The sequence below is a fragment of the Rutilus rutilus genome, assembly GCF_951802725.1.
Source record: "Rutilus rutilus genome assembly, chromosome: 17".
Classification (NCBI taxonomy): domain Eukaryota; kingdom Metazoa; phylum Chordata; class Actinopteri; order Cypriniformes; family Leuciscidae; genus Rutilus; species Rutilus rutilus.
The window spans coordinates 13,807,571-13,821,085 of record NC_140230.1 but is presented as its reverse complement, the minus strand read 5'-3'; the positions used below and the strand labels follow the sequence as shown (position 1 = coordinate 13,821,085).

Genomic DNA, 13,515 nt, shown 5'->3' with positions numbered 1-13,515 from the left:
AAGAGTCATCAGAGCCATTCTGACCTAATAGTGTTCACAGGGAGACAGGTTAATAACAACAGTATTTAATCACTTAAATTCATTAATCATCTTAAAGGTAGCAACCTGATTATAGTCAGTGAATTTAGATCACAATCGTACATTCAGTGTACTGTTACTTCTGTAGCCGGAGCCATCGACCCTGTTTTATGGTGGAAGCTAAAATGAGAGCTAAAAGTCTCTGGTCCTAAAATAAGCAAGTCCTAAACAGTGTTATTGTAAAGACTTCTAAAGTCATTCAGGTTTACTTCTAAAACATTTACAAATTGTCCTCTAAATTTGTCAAATCTGAACTGCCTTAGCTTTTCCGCATCTATGAATCTGTTCAGCTGAAACACTGTGCTTTACACAGCCTCAGAAAACAGCTTTCAGCTGACATTGAATGAGAGAGAGACTCTTGAGGCATCAGGACTGGTACACTGCATTCTCATAAACCTTTAACTTCAGACTTTATCTGCCATCTTTTCTTTAACTGTAGCCCATCTTAAGGCATCTTTTCCATAAATTACATGTATTGTAATTTAGACATTACAAATATCCACTCCGAATGAGTCTCTGTTGCACTGAAACTGTGGCAGTTTCAGTTACAGCACATGCCAGATTTAGATAAGCAAACCTGTTTTGGCCAAATCACATTCTTATCTTTTAAAATCAACATTAACAAGCCTTTGTTTAATCAAATGCCTTTTACACATTTTACATTTAGCAACTGTTAATCCTGTAACACTGCTTCTGTTTATTTTATCTTAAAGAAATAATAATTATTCTAGTTCTTAATAACGTTTCAAATTTCATTTCAATTTTATTTTCAATTACCATAATTTAATACCCGACTTCAATGTTTTCTCTAGGAGTTTATCAATCTGCTTCTATGGTTCATACTAACTTTTGAGGCTGCGCTCTCTGCTTGTCATACATTTTATGATTATCACTATGAATCATTCGTTAGATTTGTCTCTCTATATCATCTAAAACCTTATCAAAGCGTTTCATTCAAAACACAATCATCCTTTTAGTGATCGGTACTTTTAAAATATTTTGCAACTCATTTAGCTCATCTGTAATTTTACGTCAACCGGTACTTTTTATAGTTCTTTTCCTTTCAAAAGGAATTCCTTACACTTAATATCTTTCAATCTTCTTAACAACTTTCAAAAGTTCCATCTATCAACTTTCTTTTCTCCTTCATTTACTTTTACAGTCATACAGTGGGCATTTACAGTCACTGAATGACCCAGCTGACTGCAATAAAACACTCTCTGTTATTCTGCCTTTTATCTTTCTAACATCTCCACCCTACTTTACGCCCCTGAAGCAGAGCGTTCCTATTCAGGAAATGCAAACAGAGCCACTGATAAGTTCTCTGCATTTTCCCCCACTGTCCCAGCTGCAAATTCAATTACAATAGCCGAATCACAATCTTCATCATATTAACACTGATCTACTTTCTAACTCATATTAACACAGACTTTTCTTTACATTTGTGTTAGTTTGGCACTTTCTTTGTTTGGAGCCAGTCAAGTTACTATTTATCTTTCTAATTACAATCAAACTTTTACTAAACATCATCTGCAATTCTCTTCAGAGCGTGAGCAGAACTGCTTACAGCATTTGCTCTCTTTTGTATCAGGACTATTCAGTTACTCTTCATACAGTATAAAGAAATTTAGCATGTCATTAATTTCATTAACACTGGTTTGATAGCTTATTCAAATGATTAGTATGCAGATTCAACTTAATATTATCATTATTCAGTCCCACTTATCTCTACTGTTCCACAGAAATCACAAGATTCTCTAAATCTTCTCAGTCTCTAAATTACACAGACAGCTATCTTAGCCGCTTGCACCTTCAACTCTTGTTACAAAAGTATGGCAATCTATTCTTCAATACCCTTGTTTTCATAACATTAATACAATAAAGCATTCACATCGTCATTATTGGCAGAACATTAATTTTCATAAGCGACACGGAAAATCTAAATATTCTAAACGGGTTTCACAAAGTTTCTGATTAACTTTGGTCACACGTGTCTGGGGAAATTATCTCCAACCCATAATTTCCTTTATAAAACAATATATTTTCCTTAAATGGCTTAATATCAACAAAATATCCAATCTCTGGACATTTTCTAATTTGATATTATCATCAACAACACTGATTACAAAACAAGTATACATTTAACATTCAGAAGCTGGTTTGAACAAGCAAGCGCTGTTGCTGTACTCCCAGCATAGCTGGACCCTTTAGGTTCAAAAGACAATCGTTTTACTTAATGAAACATTCCTTATCCTTATAAACATATCAATCCCTGTTAATCATACTCAACGCCCCATTTCCATCTAAAACTCACCTTTCGTACCATTTCAACTTAATTTGACTTAATCAGGCGTTCATAAATAGTTCCATGAACTCTATCGTTCCCTACATGTCAGTTCCTTCTGCATGTGCTCAATCCAACAATTCACTGTTTCCATCAGGAAAAAAAACATCCTATCTTCCCCTACATGTCAGTTCCTTCTGCATCGACTCTGTTCTCTTTTATCTGCTTCTTTCCCATCCAACAATTCACTGTCCGTTCACAGTTTTACACTCATGAACAAACTTCAACAACCCTTTCTGACTAGTAACGGATAAGTTAGCATTTCAGAAAACCCTGTAGACTACTTTGTACAATCTCATATGCTCATCATTCACAACACTGCTCAAATTATCAGTCATTGCTTTGCTCAAAGTTTCATCAGCCACACATAAAGATCCTTTACACACGTTTAACACACACACAACAACCATTCTGTTTTCCCTCGTTCTTTTCTATTGATTCTTTTACAACATTGAGTCTTATCTTACTCAAGGTTCCCGCCTCGGGGAAATACATTTACATTTACCACCATCATTATTTCTCTTTTAACAGAAAATTGGTGTATAAAAATGATCTACTTTACTGTTAGATGACCCCATTTTGGCTGAATCTCCCTTCTGGATTTCACAATTTCGACACGTGTCTTACAGTATCTGTCAAACGTCTTCAACAGACCCGATCTTTCCCTTACCCCAAGATCGGTCGGGTGGTTTGTAATTACGTTTCACTCAAAAACTTCCTATAAGCACTTTCCAGCGCTCGATTAATTCTGATTTGACGTGGCTCTTCCGTCCACCTAAATCGATTAATTTTTTTTTTTTTTTTTTTTTTTTGGTTACTAGCACTTTTGAGTGAAACTAATTAATCAATAACTGTGATTCCCCTGAATCTGTGATTCCCCTGAATCTGTGATTCCCCTGAATCTGTGATTCCCCTGAATCACCTGTGGGCTTTCCGTCCACCAACGAGCTAAGTGAGGTAGAAACTGATTCGAATTCCTCAGATCAATTCCCTTACCCCCAAAAAAAATTGTGATTCCCCTGAATCAACTTTCGCCCGTACCAAAAAGCAAAACTCAGCCAATATGGTTCACTCACAATTATCAAATTACACTCAACTTCAATAAAACAATTTGCCGTGTCTTACCCAGATGCTTTTTTCTGTTTCTCCCGCAATCCGCGGATTCTTTATTGTCCTGGTGGGAGCTTCCTTCACTGGCCCTGAATGCGGAATTGCTCTCTCTCCCGTAATCTGTTGAGTTTCTATCCCAAACTGTCGAGGTATGAGACGGCTGCCTAGGTGCTGCCGAGGTTGTGCACTTTCCCGTCAAATCCGTTCTCAGGACCAGGAGAAGAAGCGTTCGCACAGGATCCCTCTTCTTGACACCAGCTGTAATAGCAATTTTTTATCTCACTGGGAAAAACAGCATCACAGGGTTAAGGAACACTCAAAAGGCAAAATTGTAATAAAGAAGAAAAGGCCTTTATTCTTTGAGGAATCTTTTCGCAACCGCAGCCACCCAGATGTGAAACAGAAAGCCTACTGACATAATAAAACTGAGACATTTTATACAGGTTTCTGACATTCTTGACTCCTCCTTTCCCTAGTCTCTGTAAATTTCCTTAAAGACATCTAGTATGGACTGGTTCTACCCCCCCCCCCCTGGGCAGGTTATGCTGTTCTTTGTCCCTGAGAAGCCAAAAGGCCTTTATTTACAATCTTTATCCCTGAGAAGCCAAAAGGCCTTCATTTACAATCTAGATGACCTCCTGCTGTTCTTTATCCCCTAAGGGGATGGCATGGGACCCCTTGTTTATTGTTAAACGACCCCTGTATTCTCCTGGCTGGATCCTTTCTCGTGCTCAGGTGTAAGTTTTTATCACCCTGTCTTCCTGTCCCTTCTTCAGCTGTTAGAAAACCCTCACAGAAATATATATGGTCAGATGCTTTTACACACACTCAATTGAAATCAACAAGTTTAAATGAATGGACACAAGAACAATGAATTTTTCATTAACACATTCCTATATGTGTAAACTGCACTACTTTTCCATTGGATGCATGTGCTTTGAATTCAGTTAACTGTTGAAACCAGAGAAGGGTTTACACTCTCTGCATAGCCTAGATCTCTGTTTCTCAGATAGCCAGCTCTGGTTTCAGCCTATCTATTGAATACCAGCACCGAACTTTCTGCACTCAGAGACCCAGCCACGGCAGACTTTACATTCTGAGCTGTGATTGCTCTCTGAGGGCTATTGATTTCTTGCATTATTCATTAGGAATACATTTACTTTTGAATTTACATAATTAGCTTTGAGTGTAACAGTTAAAACCTACAGACGGGAACTGACATCAGCCTAATTTGTTCAAAGACGACTTTTGCATTATATTTTGAATTTATAAGTGAGTTTAAGGGCTTAGCAGTAGGATTAAGTGCGATCTGTCAGCGAGTCAGGTCTAATGAGCATCTCGCATCACCAAATCCCTTAAACACAACAAAGGCTGCAGCTGAGCTTCCATAGTGATGGTGTTCGGACTTGGATAAAGTGTCACTCTGTGGTCTCATGTGGCTGTTTGTAGATTCAATACTAACAGTGTGGGAATCCAAGCTTTCGGTAGCAGATGCAATTTTCACGGCGGCGTCCACCTTTCCAACATTTGCTTCCTTTGATCCACCAGAATCAGGCTGAACACCTGCCCACCTTTCAACCTGTGTGCCAGAGCATTTGACTGGGAACCATGAAAGAGGAAACCTGCCCTTCTCCACTCAGACTCCCACCCATCTTGAGGCAACCGTTAAGCATCTCTGGACTCTATATTCCAAGGTGAGGATATTCTAGGATCCTGCATTTAAAGGGTTAGTTCACCCAAAAATGAAAATTCTGTCATAATTTACTCACCCTCAAGTTGTTCCAAACCTGTATGAATTTCTTCTGCTGAACACAAAAGAAGATATTTTGAAGAATATGGGTAACCAAATAGTTGATGGTATTGACTTCCATTGTATGGGTACTATGGAAGTCAATGTGTTTAGCTTGAAGGTGAGTAAATTATGACAGAATTTTTATTGTTGGGTGAACTATTCCTTTAAGATTTAGTTCTATATAATGAAGAGGATTATTTTGTTATTACATTTTAAGGACATAAACATAAAGAAAAATAAGTGTAATGTGATCTAAACTCATTGTCTTTCAATTGTACATATAGGGACAACAGGGTCTACCCAAAAAGGCATCATAAAGAGCAAAGCCAACAGGCTTATAGAAAGATGGCTTTCAGTTATCGGAATGAACATATCCCTGCAGTCATTAAGGGACATCAACACTTCGGCTTCGGAGGGTCTGTGTTGCCTGAGTAAGCAATGCTAATTCTTATGACATATCTGATATATATTGAACACAATTTAATAAAATTAAATATTACATTAGTTAAATTCATTTCAAAAATAACTTATTAAATGATTATAATGAATCATATTTTAAGTTATTTTATTTTAACCATATTTAATTTTGTTTTTAATATATTTAAGTTTATTGTTTAAAGGAACACGCTGACTTTTTGGGACTTTAGCTTATTCACTGTATCCCCCAGAGTTAGATAAGTTCATACATACTTTTTTCATCTCCGTGCATGCCGTAACTCTGTCTGAAGCACCCACCGCTAGCCTAGCTTAGCACAAAGACTGGAGGTAAACGGCTCCAGCTAGCATACTGCTCCCAATAAGTGACAAAATAACGCCAACATTTTCCTTTTTACATTTTGTGATTTGTATAGTCACAGCGTGTACAAATAACAAGGTCACATGTGACACAGCCATCTTCTAACCGTATACATACTGGGAACTATATTCTCAGAAGGGGAAGCACTGCTACTTGGGCGGAGTGATTTGCTCGCAGCAGTTGAGAAGCCCCGTGGTGAGGAGCAGAGAGTTCGCTCAGAGTTGGAGTAAATCACTCTGTAGAAGTAGCAGTGCTTCGCCTTCTGAGAATATAGTTCCCAGTATGCTAGCTGGAGCCATTTACCTCCAGTCTTTGTGCTAAGCTAGGCTAGCAGTGGGTGCGTCAGACAGAGTTACGGCACGCACGGAGATGAGAAGGGTATGTATGAACTTATCTAACTCTGGGGGATACGGTGAATAAGCTAAAGTCCCAAAAAGTCGGTGTGTTCCTTTAATATATATATATATATATATATATATATATATATATATATATATATACTGTGTGTGTGTGTATATATATATATATATATATATATATATATATTAGGGCTGTCAAAAGATTAATCGCGATTAATCGCATCCAAAATAAAAGTTTGTGTTTACATAATATATGTGTGTGTACTGTGTATAATTATTTTGTATATATCAATACACACACATGCATGTATATATTTAAGAAATATTTGCATACATATACTGTATATATTTATATATAAATTACACATTTTTCTTAAATATATACAAGCATGTGTGTGTATTGATATATACAAAATAATTATACACAGTACACACACATATATTATGTAAACACAAACTTTTATTTTGGATGCGATTAATCATGATTAATCTTTTGACAGCCCTAATATATATAAAAAATATATATAAAAAAAAAATATATATATATATATAAAAAAAAAAATATATATATATATCTATATATATATCTATATATATATATATATTAATTCATTCATTATGTAAATAAAATATAGAACTGTTTAATGTTTAATTTACATAGTTGAATTTTATGAATGTATTTTTAATTAAATTTACATTATTTATAAACTTAATTTTATTTGTTTTATTGAAAAACTGATCATGAAAAAGCCGATAACGTTTTCTAAATGCATGACTTAAAAGATTTTCAGACTAAAATTTGAATGTGCTTACGTTTAGGTCTGTCATCATTGAGCAATATTATGACCTCACCCTCACCAAGAAGAGTAATGTCCGACTGAATGACCAGCTGTAAGTTTTCACAGACTCTCGCTTGCTAATTTCACATACTAATCAAATTAGGTTATATTATCATATTTATTACTTTATTATGCATTGATTCCAGGGTTCCCAAACCGACGGATATTGACATGAGGTAAAATTATGAAATATCTTTCTGTCCGTTTTCTGTTTTTTCTTTTGCACACCTTGCATGCTGTATTTATTTATTTGTATATAAATATTAGTATTTGTATTTGTGTGTATCAACTGCACATTAGAATAACACACATGCTCTCTTCTCTTCTACTCTCTTCCTTTCATGCTGTTGGGTAATTGGTTTTGCTGTCAGGCAGGGATGGATCAAGGATAGAGTGAAAGCACAATCTTTTCATTGGAAAAATCCTGAGATTTATAATCCTGTGTCTGTGTGTGTTCTTACAGTAAGAAGATGATTAAAGTTGATATTCCGAGGGAACATCCTTTCAGCTCCCACATCCCCCGGTATCCCGCTATATTTCCATCATACCGATCCCTACCAGTCCAGCCCTCCAGTGCTTCTGCTCCTGTAGTTGTGTGGCGGCATCATCAAAGGAGCAAATAAACATAAAATAAAAGCTGAATAACAAAAACAAAATTATATGTATTGAAAAAGTTTGTGGACAAAATGCATTTTGTGATCCAGACAGCCTCTTTCACAAACAAAAAACATACACCTCATTCAAAGATTGAGTCCCTCACAAATATATGTGCACTCCTGCCCCAAAATATAAACATCAGAATCGTTATAAACTACAGTAAATCATTTATCTGTAGCTCTGTTGGGTGCAGATAGTTCACTGAGTTCTGAGTCTGTCCTTTCTTTTTTCTATTTAAAAGGTGCTAGAATGACCTTAGCTTCACTGAGAATAGTTATTTTTCTATTTCTTCTTCAAACAAGTGAAAAGCATGTCTCACAGCTGCAATGTCCTTGAGCGTTTGCAAACACACATTCTTTCATTCTCCAAGCATCTGTGCCACCTCTGCATTCGGAAAGCTGAAGAATGACAGCAGTCTGTATTTTAGCTATTGTTGGAGGTTTATAGAGGGAGAATCAATGTACATATTCTACCATAGACATTCTACCATTCTACCACAATCTACCATAGACATTTTTCTAAGTCACTGTTAAAAGATGTCTTATTGATACTTTCAGAGACCCATGTCTGTAGTTTTCTTCTTCTACGCCATTACTGTTAATTGTTGTACTCATGTTCTTATCTATATATTGTTGGTTGGTTTTTCAAAGCAAACATGCCTAATATAAATATGCTTTATGTTATCTCACTTTATTAAGCAATGTCTTTGCTGCTGACCTTTGATGATCTAATTCAACCATACTAATAAGCAAAAAATACTTTTACTTTTAACATCACATTTATGTTTAATTTTAATTTCAAGATTGTTGAACTTTCTACTCTTTCACCCAGTTCTTCTGCGATCCAGAATGGCAGCACAGCTGAAAGGTTTGTTTGAGCTGCGCCCTCTACTGTGTACATTTCCCTTAGCCTGAGGCTTATTCATTTCACATTTGGTGTGAAAAGGGCCTTAACATTTGCCAAAAAATATATATTTTGTTTGGGGGAGGAGACGTGTATAGTGTGCGTGATGTTAATTGAAACATGTGTGACAGAGATTGTATCCTTGAAAGTTAATGTTAATTAACAAGAGTATTGCTAAAACCAAACATTTATTTAAAAAAAAGGGAAAATTTAGCAATTCATGATGACAGTTGTAATATTAAAAAAAAATCCAGGAAGAGGAACAGCTGGCGTAATACGTGGGTTTAAGAGATAAGTTATTCCTGTTGTCATGGAGACGACTGACTCTTGACCTCAAGTGCCACAACTGAGGATACGTAGAGAAGAGGCGGTTTTAAGAATTGATACTGTCCTTGTGTAGGTTTTGTGCCTTTTAATATATATATACAGTATATATATACTGTATATATATATATACACTCACCAAAAGGATTATTAGGAACACCATACTAATACTGTGTTTGACCCCCTTTCGCCTTCAGAACTGCCTTAATTCTACGTGGCATTGATTCAACAAGGTGCTGAAAGCATTCTTTAGACATGTTGGCCCATATTGATAGGATAGCATCTTGCAGTTGATGGAGATTTCGGATGCACATCCAGGGCACGAAGCTCCCGTTCCACCACATCCCAAAGATGCTCTATTGGGTTGAGATCTGGTGACTGTGGGGGCCATTTTAGTACAGTGAACTCATTGTCATGTTCAAGAAACCAATTTGAAATGATTCGAGCTTTGTGACATGGTGCATTATCCTGCTGGAAGTAGCCATCAGAGGATGGGTACATGGTGGTCATAAAGGGATGGACATGGTCAGAAACAATGCTCAGGTAGGCCGTGGCATTTAAACGATGCCCAGTTGGCACTAAGGGGCCTAAAGTGTGCCAAGAAAACATCCCCCACACCATTACCCCACCACCACCAGCCTGCACAGTGGTAACAAGGCATGATGAATCCATGTTCTCATTCTGTTTACGCCAAATTCTGACTCTACCATCTGAATGTCTCAACAGAAATCGAGACTCATCAGACCAGGCAACATTTTTCCAGTCTTCAACTGTCCAATTTTGGTGAGCTCGTGCAAATTGTAGCCTCTTTTTCCTATTTGTAGTGGAGATGAGTGGTACCCGGTGGGGTCTTCTGCTGTTGTAGCCCATCCGCCTCAAGGTTGTGCGTGTTGTGGCTTCACAAATGCTTTGCTGCATACCTCGGTTGTAACGAGTGGTTATTTCAGTCAAAGTTGCTCTTCTATCAGCTTGAATCAGTCGGCCCATTCTCCTCTTACCTCTAGCATCAACAAGGCATTTTCGCCCACAGGACTGCCGCATACTGGATGTTTTTCCCTTTTCACACCATTCTTTGTAAACCCTAGAAATGGTTGTGCGTGAAAATCCCAGTAACTGAGCAGATTGTGAAATACTCAGACCGGCCCGTCTGACACCAACAACCATGCCACGCTCAAAATTGCTTAAATCACCTTTCTTTCCCATTCTGACATTCAGTTTGGAGTTCAGGAGATTGTCTTGACCAGGACCACACCCCTAAATGCATTGAAGCAACTGCCATGTGATTGGTTGATTAGATAATTGCATTAATGAGAAATTGAACAGGTGTTCCTAATAATACTTTAGGTGAGTGTATATACATATATATATATATAGCTAGTAGAGTTGTAAAACTCATTTACAGAATAGGTCATATTAATCTTGTTACTTCTGACTTCACGTCATCAGATGCAAAGTCTGTCTCTATTATATCATGTGGCACACCTTAATAACGTACGCACACGTAATAATTATAGACCGCAAGCGTTTTTCCTGTTTTCTGCGTTTCTCTTATTGAAAATGAACTACAGTATACAGTTGCCGTGTCCGAAGTGCTGTTTAGTGGTACCAGTTCATGAGCGGACTACCAGGAATTCTCCTGATTAACCTGGGCCTGCAGTTTCTAGAAGAGGGTGGTACTCTCTCTAATGAATAATAATACTATGCCTTTGTTACTCAGGCCCTGTCCAAAATGGCACACTTCAAGTCCACTTGCAGTCTTGTGGACTTACAATGGCTGCTGTGTGCGGGTGTACGTTAAGTCCACAGGACCGTGCACCGTAGGGTGTCCCATTTGTCATTTCAGAAGCCCCTTTGTGGCCAATATCCCCCCTTGATGTGCACTTTTGCCGAGCCCGCAAGCCCATGAGCTCCGCAGCAGACTTCTACTCGACAGTCAAAGTGACATTACATCACAAAAGGGGAGGAAGATCAAGGGAGTCTTAGGGTTCCATTTGGGACAGGGCCTCAGAAAAAAATGGTTTTGTTTGAAAAAATGGTTTTGTTTGAACTCACCATTATGGTGATTAGTGTTCCCATGTGGTTAGGCACTTGGAACTTTTGGAACATTTATATCACCAAATTCTCTTCCTATTGATGCAGTGATGCAACAAAAAAAAATGTCTGCATCCCTCCGCCACCTCACTCTCTGCTGTTTCCTCCCAGTCAGGGGTATGGGGGGAGCACACTGGGTTCAGGCCAAACTCCGATCTTGGAGCCCTCCCCTCGAACAGCACACCAAATACCCAGTAAGCAATAGCCGTCGTTTCCGATATAATCGGGCTATGAATAACCCACTTCTAGCCAAAATAACCTTGAATTTGGTTACATGCTGGTATAGCCAACAGGATACCCCGCTATGGGGTCTATTACAACATTTGACTTTGTCTATTCAAGTATAAATTGTACATATTATCATATGTACACATGTTGCAGCAGTGTGGGCAGCTGATGGCTGTGGGTATATTGTATTAAAACGTTGGCCTTTCAACACAAACAGCCTCTGAGAAACTCAAGGAAATGTAAAAAGTGTTGCAACCGTCCCCACTCTCCTCTATTCTTTTTATTTCTACTTCAGGACCTTTTTCAAATAAGTGAAAAGCATGCCTCACAGCAGCAATGTGTGTCGGCCCACTGGTTGTCCTTGAGCACTTGGGTACACAGATCCTTTCACGCATACAGAAAGCTGAAGAATGACAGCAATCTGTATTTCAGCCATTGTTGGAGGTGTATAAGGGACTGCAATTATATATAATAATAATAATAATATGTATATATATATATATATATATAATTTTTTTGAATGGCCTTTACAGGCAGTCTAGCATACATAATGTTTAATTTAGTAATTTTTCATCAATGCAGAAAGTTTTTCTGTGAATATTGTCAGAGTAAACCATAACTGTTGCTGACTTCTTCAGACACCATGAAAATAGTATAGTTCACTGTCATCAACTAAATGATTGGCACATTCCACAAAGAACTTCAGGGATCCATGACTCTATTAAATCAATAGAGGGCGCAAATCCCATGTTTTTAGGTGTGAAAATGTTGGCTGTATTTGTAATTTTATAAATCTTTAAAAATTATTAAAAAACAAAAGGATAAATGCTGTTCTTCTATTCATCAAAGAATACTGAAAAGAAATTGTACACAACTGTTTTCAACATTGATAATGATAATAAATGTTTCTTTGGCAGCAAATCATCATATTTCTGAAGGATCATGTGACACTGAAGACTGGAGTAATGATGCTGAAAATTCAGCTTTGATCGCAGGAATAAATTGCATTTTAAAATATATTCAAATAGATAACAGGTATTTTAAATTGTACAAATATTTCACAATATTACTGTTTTGCTGTATTTTGGATCAAATAAATGAAGCCTTGGTGAGCAGAAGAGACTTAGATTAAAAAATCTAAATATATGTAAATGTATATGTTTTGAGGGTTGCTTAATGTTTAGTGCTAGAAAATTTGATAATTACACAAATCAGGTTTTTAAACTGGATTTAGACATGCCCCACATTTTGGTGTAAAAGCTCATAAAAAAAATGAAGCTTATAACAATATAACATAATATAATATAATTCAACATCATATTTTGTTAAGTTGACTGTGATAAAAGCTGTTGCTGAATAGCAAGATCTCTTCATAACTTAAGCTTTTAGGAAACTGGCCACTATATAATGAAACCACAATTTTGTAGTATCTTAATTCCAACACTAGATGGGAGAATTGTCTTTCTTTAGAAATCTTCTGTCAACCGAAACAAAGCCCTATGTTGCAGTGGGTTTTATCTAAAACACCCCCAACCCCTTTGTCCGAGACCATATTTGAAGGCTTTCCTTTATATGCTGATATGTACCTGTTCTTCTGTTGTAATTCATTCATTCATTCATTCATTCATTCATTGCATTTAAGTAATTAAGGTTATGTTCATATAACTGAATTTAAATAAGTTTGCAGAGCCCCCCTGGCTGAGGACCACCGCTGTAGAACATTTGTATTGATTATAGCTGTACTAACTAAATTATGTATAAATAAAAGTTATTTTGCCTACACATGTCATTTTAACTAGAGGCAGTCACAACATGTAATGTCGTTTAATATGCTGTAAATATTTAAAAAAAATCAAGACAAACATCGACAGTGTAATGTTGCTTAGTCAAAGACTTAACAAACCACATTTCACCAGTATGGGAACTTTCTCAAACTGTGTGCTTTGGAAATGTTAGGTGACTGTGGATGCAATCTGTTATAATGCTGAGCGATT

The 13,515-nt window shown here is 36.9% G+C and overlaps 1 protein-coding gene across 1 annotated transcript in view; it reads left to right on the top strand.

Moving 5' to 3' along the window:
- The window catches only part of spmip4 (sperm microtubule inner protein 4), a gene marked incomplete at its 3' end in the record, with an annotated part of 70,131 nt that extends 62,190 nt beyond the window's left edge, over positions 1-7,941 (top strand). The window contains exons 2-6 of the mRNA XM_084386014.1: positions 5,081-5,226; positions 5,609-5,755; positions 7,299-7,370; positions 7,465-7,494; positions 7,782-7,941. Of these exons, the coding sequence (XP_084242140.1) occupies positions 5,141-5,226; positions 5,609-5,755; positions 7,299-7,370; positions 7,465-7,494; positions 7,782-7,941 (495 nt within the window). The 5' untranslated portion in view covers positions 5,081-5,140. The remainder of the gene's footprint in view (positions 1-5,080; positions 5,227-5,608; positions 5,756-7,298; positions 7,371-7,464; positions 7,495-7,781) is intronic.
- Between the last annotated feature and the right edge of the window lie 5,574 nt (positions 7,942-13,515).